At 39.5% G+C, this 16,002-nt stretch overlaps 1 protein-coding gene across 2 annotated transcripts; it reads left to right on the top strand.

The window, feature by feature from the left end:
* The first annotated feature begins 408 nt into the window (after positions 1-408).
* On the top strand, positions 409-15,275 carry LOC110839990 (PWWP domain-containing protein 2A). Of its 2 annotated transcripts, none has more exons than XM_022084641.2 (4): positions 409-812; positions 5,234-6,866; positions 10,720-10,854; positions 12,437-15,275. In XM_022084641.2, the coding sequence occupies exons 1-4, from the start codon at positions 661-663 to the stop codon at positions 12,569-12,571; spliced, it is 2,055 nt and encodes a 684-aa protein (XP_021940333.1). In that variant the 5' UTR covers positions 409-660; the 3' UTR covers positions 12,572-15,275. The 2 variants fall into 2 exon arrangements, with proteins under 2 accessions (XP_021940333.1, XP_087210084.1); XM_087353958.1 differs by lacking the exon at positions 409-812 and adding an exon at positions 4,827-4,948.
* Positions 15,276-16,002: the final 727 nt, after the last annotated feature.

Below are 16,002 nucleotides of genomic sequence, written 5' to 3'. Positions count from 1 at the left end.
ATTGGTTGCAATGACCTCAGCTGATGAACAGCTGATTACAGTGTGACCAATATCAACATCTGTCAGCAATGGTTTTCCTAGTCGTGTGAGATCGAAAGAATGCATTACACTAAGTAGCAGTGATATATTCAAATCTTAAATCTCAAATTTAACGTATTTTACAAAATTGAGGCGATACAACAGCAGCGCTAGTTTGTTTTAAGGGGAAAATATATTTTCATATAATTCTCAGGCACTGTATATTCTACCCAGCCCTTTACAACTATTTCCAGCTGACATAAATTATTAACACAGTCTTCTAGACTATTCAGTTTTCATCTCAAAGTTATTCGCAGGCAATTAAATGTACTGTAAAGCAATATTAAGAAAATATTTTATCCAATGTGCAAAACAAATCTTTAGTTATGCGTGAAATTGTTTCGTGCTCAATAATAATAGTTCAGTGATGCATCCGACTTTGTTTCCTAAACGTTATTGGACGCTAATAAAATGCAAAAATTATTAAAGTAAAAAAAAAAAAGAAGAAAAAGCAACTTTTCCATGTGTTTCACTTGTGCGCATGCCCAGTACAGTGATGTTCGATGGTGGACCTACACACGGCAAGCCTCGCCAGCCTGAAACACGAACGAGACAGCCGGGGCAATAATTCTCCCAGCCAATATGGCGGACGTGGAAACACATACACAGACAAAAATAGTAAAAAATTCTAAAATATTAGTAAATGTCGAAGAAGCCCTTCAAGATATTTTAGTAGTGTCTTATGCGTTTGAAAACAAGTTGTACCAAGGCGTTCTACTGGATTCATCGAAGAAGTGAGTAGAAATTAATTTTCAAACTCCACCCTTGTTTGTCATGCCAACACTGCAACTTTCAGAATGAGAGCTATCTGTTGCCTCGTTGTATGCACATATTCCAGGGGCTTTGTTGTAATAACCGACTATAAATGAATCTTGATAATTTTGTGCGCCGATTGGTGTATAAATCAGAGTGTTTGCCCCTACAGTAACGAAGTTTGATATCTTGCTTTTAATCCGGTTATATACCTTTGCAGTATGCACTAGGAGCAATATGCAGCCATGTTAGGACCGTTCGCACAGTGATAGTTCTTTGTTTAATGATACGTATACTGGGCATATGTATATAACTATATGCCGTATTAATTTAGGTATAACGTATCGAATTGTTGTTATTTTGTTATAATATTTCTGTTCACACAAAGGCGTTAGTTTAGAACTATAGTGCATAATTTGCGTAATTTGTGTAAGTGAAAGAACATTTTTAATTTACACATCAGTGTAGTGCGAACTGTATGAAAACCATTCTCCGTAATAATGTGACGAGTTTTTAGGCTGGAAATACGATTATTTTGTGTAGAGACGTGCATCGCATTTGTCGGGAAAAGTCAATCGCGAACCCCCGGCAGTGACCCACTTGTTCACCGCAGTTCGCTACCACAGTCGGTTCGGTGGATTGGTACGTGTTGCGTGATTCGATGTGAAAAGACTCTCATAATTTAATACATTGAAATACGTACACAAGGCAAATTGTGCGTTGCCGATTTCTGAATTAGTATTTGATTTACGCATTAATGTGCATCCGGCCTTTGTTTAGTAAACGTGAGCATAAAAACAAAATGTGTTAAAGTCAGTCGTGTATTTTTACGACAACGTTCATGATAGCGATCTTTCTACAACTTGAATTTGGTGTTCCGTTTAACGTCAATTATCAAACATTCCTGTACAGATAACGCATTTTTGAACTTTGTTGCGTTTAAAAAATCTTACACAAAGACTGAACGAAGGCGGATGTCATAAAATTTTAATCACATATGAAGTTGATACGTCACACTGGCCGCGCGGTCTGAGGCGTGGTCCTCGTGCGCTTGTACACTGGGACCGTGGGTTTGAATCCCACTCGGGGCATGGATGTTTGACCGCATTTTTCTGTGTTGAGCTGGCTTTGCGAGGGGCTGATCACTCGTCCAAAGAGTCCTTCCAGATTAATAAATAAATATATATAGCACTTCTGTTTCGTATTTGGGAGGTCCCGCATTCAGATCGAGGCCCAGAGAATGGCAGCCCTTTCTGGGGATTTCTCTGGTTTTATTCAGTCGCTCCAGACAAATTCCGGGATTGTACCTTATATTAAACCACTGTCGCTTCCTTCCATATCCTTTCCACTTCATTAACATCCTGTATACAAGTAAAATATACACAAAATTCATGTTATCGCCTTAAAGTTAAAAGATTTTTTTTTAAAAATGGTTTAAAACAATCCCAATCCGAGCTAAAATTATTACTGATATCGAAACCATAGGAAAGGTTACCTACTTTAACTAAGGCTTTGACCGGGATGTTCGATTCGACTTCTAATGGTTAAGTGAAGTGTTTTCTTCGCGGTACGGTCTGGATTCGTAAATATTATGAAGACGAGCTTCGGCTTCAAAGGGTTAACCAGCTGATTTTCGTAATGGTGAGGTGTAGTGTTTTCTTCGCGGTACGGGCTGAATTCTTAAATAATATTCAGACGATCTTCGGCTTCAAAGGGTTAAGGAGATACGTCAACAATTGAAGATCTCAAAATTAACCCAAAGGAAACCCTGGAATGAACAATTCTAGTTGTATATATGATTACATGCAACTCGGTCAAACTGTGCTTGGATGAAAAATGAGTTAATTTGTGGCATGAAATTTTTGTCTTGTCTGTACATACGTCACTACTCATTGTTAGGATATCCGGTTTTCGTGGCAGACATTTGAACCGAGTATCTCCACAATACGAGTCAGACATTCCAACCATTCGGTTTCAACAATCGGTCCATGTATTTTATGGACGTTAAAAAAAACTGGCTTCCACTCTATCCGCCGAATTTCAAGGGCTCAGACGTCAATGTACTTCCTGGCTGTCGTATGAATCGTGCCACCGAAAGAGAAAGCCGATACCGAACCAGTTTTCCGTCTTTCAGTTCAGATCCTTTAGTCGCCATGTTAAGTAACAGAACTTTAGTCATATAATTGGTTAAGATGTGACGTCATTGTTCAATGTCTGCTGAAACTTTGCGAGGGTACAGTTAGTGTCATATTATTCTGCCCAAATGCAAAATCAATCACTGTTGAGTATTTGCCCTGTCGTCACCCTTATTTTCTATTCACCTGCCACCCTCAAAATCGCTAGTCAAGTATTTAAGACTGAAAAAATGTAGAATCGAAACTGCATGGCCGGTAAACAATGTGACAGGATTTTTTTTCTCACGTTTTAACTTTCTAACGGATAAGCACATTCCATAACTGTTTTAGAACGTTTCTCACGTGCCGGTCCACTGAAATAGAGAACGTTCCATTTGAAACGCTCCCCCCCCCTCAAACTTCAACACGTTGGCCCCTTATCGCAGACCATTGTCGACAGTGAAACACCTCGTGCGTCCCAACGTTTTGTTACCAGTCGGTGTATTGTTGTCTTTTTCGAAACTTCATCGTTAAATACTTCACGAAACAGCGGTAAACGATTTAGATACGAAGTAATGTTCAGCTTTTGAAGGTGCCATGTTCGCATCTGTTCAGAGTCTGCGCGATTCGCGTCAGGCGACGAGGGTGACCTTGTCTCGCGACTGCGTGTTGCCCAAGACGTTTTTCACACCCCTGCGATGCGAGCGGTTACCGATGTCACCAAGAACAAAGATTTTCATTCTTATATATGCAGGTGTGAAAACTTACAAGCACGGATATTTTCCGTTTAACAAGAGATAATACCACCCGAAACACGTGAGATATTGATCTCCGTATACAAGAGTTGTCATATCGCAGCACGAGAAATGTTTTTAGAAATGCTACTAGCGATACACATTCCATGCCACTGCAAATTGCCAATAATTGCAAAACCAGTTTACAGCCACTGTGTGTTGCTGTATTGATTTGATGCCAGTCGTCCGAAAGGGAATGGATCCACCATCATCATCATCACAATAATGCAGATCTTTACTCCCTCCACCGCACTCCACCCCCTGGTCCACCAGTTCCGTTCATCATTCATTTTATTTTGTTGTGTCTTATTGTTTTGTTGTGTCTTATTGTTTTTATTGTGTCATGTTTTTTGTCTTATTGTTTTGTTCTGTCTCATTGTTTTGTTGTGTCTTATTGTTTTTGTTGTGTCATGTTTTTTGTCATACTAGAGCAGAGCGCTCCTTTCGGAGCGCCTCGGGGGGCTTGGTCAAATTTGTAAAACGCAACCAACCTTGTGTAAGAAACTAAACTAACCCCCCCCCCCCGAATGGAGGGTTAAAACATTTTACCAACCCCCTTCGGGGGGGTTGGTTGCGTTTTAAAATCTTTAGTAAGACACTAAAGTAACCCCCCCTTCGGGGGGGGGGGGTTACTTTAGTATCTCATTCAAGAGTTTTAACCCTTGAGTAAGAAACTAAACAACCCCCCCGAATGGGGATTAAAACACTTGACCGACGGGGGGTTGATCAAATGTTTAAAACGCCAACAGTTCTTGGTCACTCAACTTTCTACGTCCAGCCCCACCCCTGCAAATCTTCGTCTTAAAATCGATCATAAAGTCAGTTTTCATAATCGTAATATATCGAATGAGTATCAGTTTACCTTGTTGGAGTTTTTAGAGTTGATACTTCAAATAGTTGATAACGTCTTCTTTCACTTTCCTGATGTTTTAGGCCAACTGTCGGTCAGTATTCAAGAATGCGATGTGCTGCTTCTGGAGCAGTGATAATGCGACTGGCTTGATAGTTTTTGATTCCTTTGTTGTGAAGCGTTACTTGTTTACTCGTCATTGTTGTGGAACACAACAATACCGAGTAAACAAATATAACGTGGCATTGTTTGATGACGTCATTTTATGACGAAAACGACAAATCACAAATTTTTATAGTAGATTGTTTTGTTCTGTCTCATTGTTTTGTTGTGTCTTATTGTAGGACCACTGCCACCGGGTAAAAACCCATTTGCAGTTAATAATAAATAAATAAAATAAATAAATAAATAAAAGCATTAAATCCGACATGCATATCGCATGGTTTAATAATTTCCGTAGTTTATCGTATTGTGCAAATTACTGAAGAATTGTCTTTTGGCAGTGTCGACTGCCTCCAGAAAAGAAAAATACGATCTCTGGCTTTGCCTCTGTGTCTTCAGATAGAATAGACGCCTTCTGCGTCTGGAGGCGTGGGCACTGTGATACTGTGTAAATCTGCAGACACGTCTGTGCTGTGTTCCAGACATCTGCCATGTGGGATCTCCGCGCCGATCAACGTAGTGTCCCAGCAGAGCGGCTCCAAACCCGACACCGATGAGGACAAGCTCTTCAGCTTGACCCAGAGATTCACGTACTTCCAGGATAAGCCTCCGCCACCAGCCAGCAAGAACGTAGAGAATGTTAATCCACAGCCGTTTCATCTGAGGAGGACAATCCGTCCGCCAGCGCGTTACAAGAATTCCCGCATGACAGTTCGTCTCCGTCCTCGCCAAGTTTTGTGTTCAAAGTGTCGTAGCATCTGCAACGAGAACTCCGAGAATGTGGACCTCTCGAGGAAACGGAAGGGAGCAGAGCAGATCGCGAAGGTGGACAAAAAGTTGTGTTCCCCAGGCGAAGTCCCGTCGAGGAGTCCACGGCCATTGTTTTCCGAGAACCAGAGAGAGAACCAGCCTATCAAAAGTATGAGCCCCCCTTCGGAGAATTCGAAATTGTGCTCCTCTCTCATTCCCAAAATATCGAGACTGCAACCCACTGAAATCTCCAACGCCTTAAGTGGGAACGTAAACAAAATAAAAATTGTGGAGAAATACTGGGTTAGACCGACGGTAGGTTCTCAGGGTGATGGTCTTCGGGAACCGGACGAGGGGGGTAAGAAAGTGTACTGCGTTTCTATGGACCCCAAAATGCTAGTCGAGGACCACAATTACGACTCTGATCATTCTTCTGTACATAACATTGTGAGTGATAAGACTGAGGAGGACGTGACGTGGACAGCTGACAGCGCGTCCTCGGTTAAGGGATTGGCTGACCGTAAAGAACGCATGGTTCTACGTAAAAAACGTAGTGTGGGCTCCATGGAAGACTTGTGGGACGAAAGTGTATTCGAGGACAGCATGAGAAAGGCGCGAATCGCACGCACCACGCCCGTCATTAAGATATCCTTCGGAACCCAGGGCGAAGGCACCGTCCTGAAGATCCCTGCCAAGGTACAGAAGTACATTCCCAGCGAGAGTGAGACTGAGGACCAGCAGAAAACTAAGGATGCCAGTGCGAAGGCCGCCAAGAGGGCGCTGAAGAAGGCGAAGAAAGAAGCTCGGAGGAAGATGTTGAGTGCGAGTAGGGATTCCCCGAGGTCATTGGGTGGGGGATCCCCGGCGTACGCCGTCATAGGAGGGAGTTCCCCGGCGTATGAAGCGCTTTACCACCGGAAGCACAAACACAAGGTGAAACACAAGAAGAAACGACGTCATAGCAAGGACGACGCAGGGGAACCGATGCTGGTGAAGGGTGTGGGAGACCCGAAGTGCTGGAACGTTCTGACACCCAGTGATTCGTACAGTGCTATCAAGGAGCGGTGCCTCAAACAGAAGCTGTCTATAAGCCTCAAACGTCTGAACGCAAATGCTTATATGCGCTGCGATTACCTGGGCTCGAACGGCTCTAAGAGTCCAGGAACCAGCAGTTGTAGCAACTCGGAGCTGTCCGATGACCACGGCGAGGCACTACCCGATTTCCCACCCCCAAGCAGTCATCCCCTCATGATGAGGATATCGACGCAGACAGTGGCCTGTTGTGTCACTGGAGATGGAAGGCAGATGGCTGTGGGGGATGTCGTCTGGGGCAAGATCCACGGCTTCCCCTGGTGGCCAGGAAAGGTAAGGACTCGGGTATCTGTTCTCAGTCCTTCCTGGGGGACTGATTTCATTTATTCAAGTCATGACATGACAATGCCGAGTAAACAAATGACGTAACATTGTTTGATGACGACGAAAAATCACGAATTTTTTATATTAAAAAAAAAATATCCTCGCCAAATCAACGTTCTTATTCATAATTTCAGTATCTAATAACCTCGTAGGTGCTGGGATAGCTCAGTCGTGACTGGACGACTCAGGTTCGATCCCCGACGGGGACAGGATTTTTTTTCTTCTAACCTTTTCGTGGAACTTAGGAGATTGTTTGAACAATATCATTTCACAGTCAAAAAGTTGGATTATAGTCGACTAGCATTTTTGTGATAGTTTTGTAGGCGATAAAAATAGAGTATATATATAGCTCCAGTATTGTGATTAAGTGTTGTTGTGAGCTTAGAACCCGCAAAGTCGTGGCCTGAAATCGTCGAATGGACGTCCAGATTCAATCGATCACATTTAATGCACAATAATCAGGAACGCAAATAAACGCTGGCCTGACGGAATAACAGATCGATAATTCATAACCACGGGGGGGCTACAGTCGATAACGGGCAAACGTACATTTGCGGTGCTGAATGTCGGAATGCCTGGCTTGAATCCACGTGCTGTGGCGAACAAAATTACTTAAAAGATAACTGTTCTTCCGGGCCCCCCAAAAAAATATTCCTCTCAATCTGAGGTCACGTGCAAAATTACGTGACAGCTCTACGTCCTGCCACCTCGTTGGCCTTCGTGTTTTTTTATTTATTGTAAATTTTAATCTGCTTTCGTAAAACGAGACTACATATATCATTTAGTAACGACAGGAATTATTTTAACTTCTAAAAACTTTCCCACTGGGTAAAAAAAATGGATGAAATTTTCTCGTTACTGGTTTGTTTATCTTTCGAACTCCCTACGGTTTGCACTGATTCAGAAACAATTCTGAAAGACTGGATTTTCTGGAAGGTACCAGGACTTACTGAATGGGGGGGGAGGACTGCCTTTTCACAAGGCCACTTGCCTATTTTCGTGCCTTTGTCATTCATAATTATTCTCTGATGTGTCGTTCTTACGCTAATCTCTTGGCTACTAAATCACGTGGGACGCCGCTGAACTTTGTCGTGTTACGAGAAATAGCAATTAGAAAATTATTTTGATTCAAGAAATGCAGACAGTTTCGGGCATGAAAGTAAAATGAAAATGTCCCAAGAGAGAGAGAGAGACGGAGATCCTCCTCCGTTCTCAGACGACACACTTAAAATAGAACCGTCTTAGTAAGAAAAAATATTAATCTTGATGTTTTCCCCGGTAATGAAAATGTGGATTTCTGTGTCGAGACGTGTCGTCATAAAAGCGCAGGCGCGACATTGGTTAACCACTCAAGAATGCATGACGTCACATTTTAACGGACCACATTTCGTAATGTAACACCAACACAAACCTCAAAAAAAAATGATTGTTCAAAAATTGATCTCATAAAACATTTTAAAAAAAAATTTTTTTGGTGGGGAAAGCTAATTAAATTTCTATGTAGTGTGAATTTGCAACTGCGAATTGTAAAACCAGAAACGAGTTTTGTGACTGATTTCGTTCACAGTATTTCCAGGTTTTAAGGTCACTGTAGATAATACGTTTAAATCGGCAAGAAATGTACGTGAACGACAATGAGATATGCAGAGTCGTAATGAAAAAAAAACATTTCTTTGTGCAATTTGAATAGCTTTGCAACAATACATATACGTGTTTGTCACTGACTATATTTGAATTCGTTCCCATTATTATAAGTGTTTTCGTGTTAAAAGTGACTAGATTTATATCGGCAACAATTGAACGGATGTTTCAAATCGCAGAGAACCAAGTTTATAAAATATGTAGGCTTACACAAAACAGCTGTCCATTGTATATATAACCAAGGCAAAAACGTGTCTCGATCCGGTTATGGTCCACGGATCAGGACCTGTTTCATGGAACGTCGTGAAAGGCAAGTTTCACAGAATGAGTCATCATTTAAGCGTCATAAGAGAGTCATAGCTTCGCAAGGAACAATATCCATTACGGTGAGTGATCCACGGGAAAAATTTTAGGTTAGAAAAAACATATTAGTGTCTTCTGGCTGTACCAGCCGAATTCTATTTTGAATCACATTGGTACGTGGCCTTCAAAATTTTCATCTAAGGTTTCAGGCCCCATAAAGGAACCCAGATATTGTAGCAGAGCGACAAGGTTTCGGGTTTTTGTTATTACGATCCAATAAATTTTAATTTTATTTTATTTTAGGCGATACAAAAGTGTGAAGGGTTTGGGAACTCCTGATATAATCGAAAAAAGTAGTGCTTAGAGGTTTTGCTACAATAAATAAATGTCTGTTTGCCCCCCATGAATGTTTGGGCACTAAACATTGTCTCCCCACGGCGGCCCTGGATGTATCAATTCGCCCACTAGTATTGTCGTATTGAGTGAAAGGGACTCTGTCCTTGACATTTTAATTTCATTACAGTATGTACCGTTGATCCTGATTTGTTTTCATATTGAAGCAACTGGCGGGATGCTTTTATCACCTTGAAACCCAGTGGTAACCATACGTACCATAAATAACACAGCGTTTCGTATGGATCTCACCGTAAACATTGATCATTTTCGTTTCCCACGTGATACGACCTAAATTTAAAAACGTTTGGCTTGGGTGATTTCTTTAAAAACTGATACCTCATCAAGGAGATCCCTGTTCTTATTAAATGCAAATATTAATTATCGTACTCGCAAAATCCAGTCACGATACCTTATCTTGAGCGACTGGACTCTAGTTCATAACATGACACCTTATTTATCTTAGTTATTGTTTAATTATTTTCTCCCACGCATGCTACATGCTACACCCATCTGAATCACTTCAATTTATCATCGTAATAGATCTCTGCTACGTATGTGGTATAGTCGGCGAGGTAGTTTTTGGCCGGTGGAATTTTCAAGGGGAAGGCTGGGAGCGAGTCTCTTTTGCGATAGTATAATGCTGTGACTGAACGCCCAAACAAAAGAAATACACTGACCGTGCCACCTCAGGTACACAGACTAGGCCCGTCCGCCAGCTCCGCTAGATTCTCCACCGGCCAAAAACTACTGCGCCGACTATAAGAGAATTTACAGTTCAGAAAAATTTCTGCCACTCCGTATTCAAAATCCAGCATCCAACTGCTATGATATTTACCCTGTTATATGCCGAGAAGCTTGTGGTAGTCTACATGAATTGTGTACAGTGGAGGGATCAATACTAGAAGCTGACCTTGAGGAAGACAGTGGACGTACAAACAGGAACCATTTTTCTAAGTATATAACAAAGTCAAGTAAAGCAGGATGATGATAAAATATATCACTGTGATAAAAAATCATGAATTCGTGACATGGGCCAATGACTTACGTAAGGTTTGATTTCTGTCGGAAAAATCCTGATCCCTTCACATGGGCGAAGCGACAAAACTTTCATCTTAAGTTAATTCTACTCGTCATCTCCAGCGTACTATATCTGGGCAGATTTTGAATATATTTTATATAATTAAAAATAAATGTGATTTGGCGCAATATCCATATATTTATTTCAGAGGTAGATGAAGATAAATGTTCTGCCCTCTCTTTCAATTGTTGTAGCGCCGTGTAGTCTGGTAAAAGTTTGCCAGTGTTCGTCATCGCCCTGATGATGGAGGCAGCAAGGACCTCTGAAATACTGGTAAACGTCTACCACACTACATGGTGCTACAACCCAAAAGACAGCCATCTTTGGCCTCACTGCCACGAAGACCTCGAATCCAACGAAATGTCTACGTTCGTGTGTTGGCAGGTACTGAGCATCACGGTATCTCGGAAGGACGATGGAGCTTCGCTAGAACCACAGGCTCACGTGGCCTGGTATGGCTCATCCACTTCTTCGTTAATGCCCTGTGATCAGCTTAGCCCATTTTTAGAGACTTTCAAGGTATTTGTGTTATTATTATTATTTGAAATTATTTATTATTAACTGCAAATGGGTTTTTACCCGGTGGCAGTGGTCCTACAATAAGACACAACAAAACAATGAGACAGAACAAAACAATAAGACAACTAAACAATGAGACAGAACAAAACAATAAGACAACTAAACAATGAGACAACTAAACAATGAGACAGAACAAAACAATGAGACAGAACAAAACAATAAGACAACTAAACAATGAGACAGAACAAAACAATAAGACAACTAAACAATGAGACAACTAAACAATGAGACAGAACAAAACAATGAGACAGAACAAAACAATAAGACAACTAAACAATGAGACAGAACAAAACAATAAGACAACTAAACAATGAGACAACTAAACAATGAGACAGAACAAAACAATGAGACAGAACAAAACAATGAGACAGAACAAAACAATAAGACAACTAAACAATGAGACAGAACAAAACAATAAGACAACTAAACAATGAGACAACTAAACAATGAGACAGAACAAAACAATAAGACAACTAAACAATGAGACAACTAAACAATGAGACAGAACAAAACAATGAGACAGAACAAAACAATAAGACAACTAAACAATGAGACAACTAAACAATGAGACAGAACAAAACAATGAGACAGAACAAAACAATAAGACAACTAAACAATGAGACAACTAAACAATGAGACAGAACAAAACAATAAGACAGAACAAAACAATAAGACAACTAAACAATGAGACAGAACAAAACAATGAGACAGAACAAAACAATAAGACAACTAAACAATGAGACAACTAAACAATGAGACAGAACAAAACAATGAGACAGAACAAAACAATAAGACAACTAAACAATGAGACAGAACAAAACAATGAGACAGAACAAAACAATAAGACAACTAAACAATGAGACAGAACAAAACAATAAGACAACTAAACAATGAGACAACTAAACAATGAGACAGAACAAAACAATAAGACAACTAAACAATGAGACAACTAAACAATGAGACACAACTAAACAATGAGACACACTCAAAATAAACTCATAAGATTACTGTTTCAGAATTTATAACTTTTCTAAACGGACGATCACGCCTTCTTTATACGTATGTTTTAAAGCAAGGTTTTTTTTAAAAAAAACTCATTCATTTAATTGTATTCATCTGTCAGCATGCAGTAGTGCGTAATTAATGGAAGATTTTGTAGCTAGTCGTAAAATGTCTGCTATTAACCAACATCCGAAAGCAATGACAAATTTTAGTAAAGGTGCCCAAATGTCAAATTTAATGAAAATTGATTCAGTAGTTCTCAATTTGTTATTTGCAGACAGACATGGTGAAGCTAATAATTTTAACAGACGTTCGAAGAGCCGTCATTATATAAAATTCCCTGTGCTTATGACAGTTTCACTTTTGAATTTGCCGCTACCACGAGACGTACGAAGGTTAAACGTTTCATGAAAACTGTGAAGTCATTTCAGAAGTTATTAAGAGGGAAGACGATAATGTTAACTTATTACGCTCTCTCCTTTCACTCTGTAAAATAGTTGGACGTCTACTCTTTTCACAGACAAGATACAACAAAAAGAAACGAGGCCCGTACAAGGAAGCCATCAGACAAGCGACTAGCGAAGCGCGAAAGGACGATCGAGCGACACTGCTACCAGTGACGTCATCGCCTAGGGAAGTGAATGTTGTGTCGTAGTTACATTTGAATGGCAGCTTATTTACTGAGATACTACAATAATGTTGTACATGTATCTCGAAATGCAATGAGAACGTCAGTGGTTCAGTGCCACATTGTCGCATCTACGCCCAATTAAAGTCTGTTCCTTTTTTGTCGTAGGTAAAACTGATGATAGTTCAGTTTTCATTCCCATTGTTGAAATATACAAAAGGCGTACAAGACAGTGTTCAGAATATTTAGTACTGGTAGTCAAAGAGTGCAAACATGTTTTCATAAGACATTTTATATGACAGTGTTGCCACATTTTTACAATCCCCCCTGCACACGATATGTGTATCAAATTATTTGATTGTTTTCTATGCATAGCTAAAAAAAAAAAGTATTTTGATTTTCTACGTGCCAAAACAGAATACTTTCTCTCTTTTATACGCGACCTACGAGTCTCAGATTGTTCCCCTGTTTGTATCGACAGTTACAGTGTAAAGATATCTAATGTTTACGCTAATTCTCCGCGATATGCAATACTCCTGTATAAAATTTGTATAACTAGTAGGGGTTCTAAGTGTTGTTTCTTTCGTGTTTCTCTTTTTTTTTTTTCTTTTTACTGGTTTGTCGTATAGTGACGAAGCTTCTACTACGCGATATGTCGGCAAAGCCACTAGTCTGAAAATGTACATATTTACTTTGCGAAGAAATTTGATTTTTTCTCGTTTCTATAGTTATATGTTATCGGAAAAGCTCTATGGCTCTCCTTGAATATAGAATAGTAAATATTCAAAGGCAGCGGAGGATAGGACCGAACGTAAGAGGAGAATTGAGGAGGCCATGGACCGAATACGGACCGGAAGTAGAAGAAATATTCAATTGTTTTTTCCGCCATTTTGTCATCATGTAATTTCTGTTTCCTGGAGAGTTTTTAATGTTGATTTTCGCGGCGTATTTTCAAGAAAACAGAAATTTTCTGATGAAGACAAGATTCCCATTTAATCCATGTTCTAGTTTATAAAGGTTTTACTATATTATCCTTTGTATCCTTCAGTAGTTAAAGACAAAGGGAGTTGATGACAAATGTAACTAGAAATTCTGGTACGAAATCTCCTGCCAAAGTATTTAGTTTATATGAGTCCCGAAACACACGAGGTACAGTCCACTTAAAAAATTTATCAAATGCAAAACTGACCTCGACGTCTTACACACTCGGTAATCACTTGAGAAATAGGCAGTACCAGTAGCCAATTCCAGTTATCCACATTCCATATTCTGATTTGATCGTGGTTTTTTTTTTCATAAGCTTTAAGACTGAAATTTGTTTTGTGGTCCACAAAGACTTGAATTTTGTCTGTTTACGGTGTGCGCTCCAAATTTATACGTACACATCTAAAAAAAACTACTCATGCTATGATTAAAAAATACAAATACAACGCAGTTACGGCTGTCAAATTACAGCACCGACAAAGTTCACGATAATTTTTGTTCTAAGCCCTTACATAAACTTTCTTTAATTGAATTCCACTGCCTTCGTAAAATAATGTCGTATCGACGCATTAACTGGTCTGTGCTGAATATTCTTTCTGCCAAAAAAAAAAAAAAAAAAATCGCTGCGTCGATGTTGTTTTGTTATTTTCAGCGTGAGAAATAAGTTTTGAGGTTAGGAAATTCTGTCTGCGTTTTTCGTGGCAATAAATGTGTTTACCTGAACCAACAGGCAAGCTTTTCTTTTTTTTAATATAATTTTTCAGCTTTCAACAAAGTAATTTATAAGATTATTATTTCGTATTTTAACGATCCATGCCCCGAAGCCCGCGGTTTTTGAATCTCGGCTACAGAACTCGCGTTCGGGACGATTTTAAAATGTTTGTAATCCAATTTTATATCCTTACATAATTTAAATAAAATTTAATATAAGCGCCAGTGAATCATAACGCTGTGCATTCTCAGCTCCGAAGGCGGAACAGAGGATGTGTACTTGTACATATTAATTGTGGTGATGTTTGTCGTACTGTTCGACTGTGTGTTCGCTCTTACAGCGATCGTGTGTGTTCAGAATGTGTGACGTCTCCAAATGATCTGTGATTAATTGTTTTAATATCTTCATTGTATCAAGCAGAGGTCTCATACAAGTACAGTTCTATCCATCAAATATTAAATGCATAAAAAGTTATTTGCGTAATATTTTGATTGAACTAATTTACCGCCGGATGTTTACGGTTAATTGTAGTGTTAATTGATTAATGGTTCGTTATTAAATGTACAGTGAACACAATAAACGTATAATTTTAAATCTTAAGATAGAATTAGTCCGATCACTGTGCCTTCCAGTCAGGAAACTTGATGGCTTCAACTATTTTGCAGAGTTCTTTTATACCGACACGCCAATTCTGTGAGCAGGATGAAATCGGCCACGTCCACAGGAGGCCTTTTTATAAAATTTGAAATGCCCCCAACACAATCTGCAAATTCTTAAAAAACTGTACGTGAGTGAGACCTCTACATGTGGGCTTATAATTTATATTAAACAAAAGAATATCAATACCATGAAAAAAAACATATGAATATATTATGTAAAAATTGAAACTTGCTTATACATTACTGTATTTACTTGCATAAATTTTTCCTTCCTCATTGAGAAAAAAAAAATTATTTTTCCAACCCCCCCTTCCTTACGTAATTTAGCAATAATTTTCATTAATACCAATAAATGCACGTCTGAATAATCTCTATACATTGGAAATATAGAGGTTATAACCATTTCTCAATGCCTACTTACTTCCCATCCTGTACATCCGAGAAGATAGTAATCTTGGATAATATCGAACGTAAATGCTACGTATGAACTGTCGATAAGTTTTATTTTATTATTTATTTAGTGTTCTGTCTGACGACAGGTCCATATGAACAGGATCCTTCCATCCTTTTCTCTTCTCGGACTGGGACCTGTTCATATACGTTCTTGGCAGATGATCCAGAAGTGGTTTGCCATTGCCTTCTTCTGTGTGTGAATGGAGTAATTGTTGGGATGCCACGGAGGAAAACTCCGTGTTGCCTAGACCACGGCCTTGCCCAACACAAGTTATAAATTCGGGCACCGCCGGCAATCGAACCCTAGACCCCCAGGATTACAAGGCCAGCGTTCTGACCGCTAGACCACCGTGGCGAACCAATGTAATGTAATGTAATGTAATGTTTTATAGGTAACAACAATGCCGAGTAAACAGATTACGTTTTCTAGGTAACAACAATGCCGAGTAAACAGATGTTCTTTAGGTAACCATGGTTGTTTATTTGTTGATAAACCATTGTTACACTTTTTCGTAACACATTTTTGCCGAATGACACTGACCCTAAAATATAGACGTATTTACGTCAAAATATTAGAAAGATCATTCCATTGCAAATTTCAATACTTTCTTAGATCATACGCCCTGTAATTAAAATTAAATAAATCGAGA

The sequence above is a fragment of the Zootermopsis nevadensis genome, unplaced genomic scaffold (genome assembly GCF_977971745.1).
Source record: "Zootermopsis nevadensis isolate Lab colony 2312 unplaced genomic scaffold, Znev_1.0 Znev_ptg000002l, whole genome shotgun sequence".
In the NCBI taxonomy this organism is placed as follows: Eukaryota; Metazoa; Arthropoda; class Insecta; order Blattodea; family Termopsidae; genus Zootermopsis; species Zootermopsis nevadensis.
This window is presented reverse-complemented; position numbering and strand designations above follow the sequence as displayed.

Coding starts and splice junctions, on each gene's coding strand:
- LOC110839990 (XM_022084641.2), top strand. CDS start 661: ATGGCGGACGTGGAAACACATACACAGACAAAAATAGTAAAAAATTCT. Junction 6,867..10,719: donor TCCCCTGGTGGCCAGGAAAG/GTAAGGACTCGG, acceptor GTGTGTTGGCAG/GTACTGAGCATCACGGTATC. Junction 10,855..12,436: donor CATTTTTAGAGACTTTCAAG/GTATTTGTGTTA, acceptor CTCTTTTCACAG/ACAAGATACAACAAAAAGAA.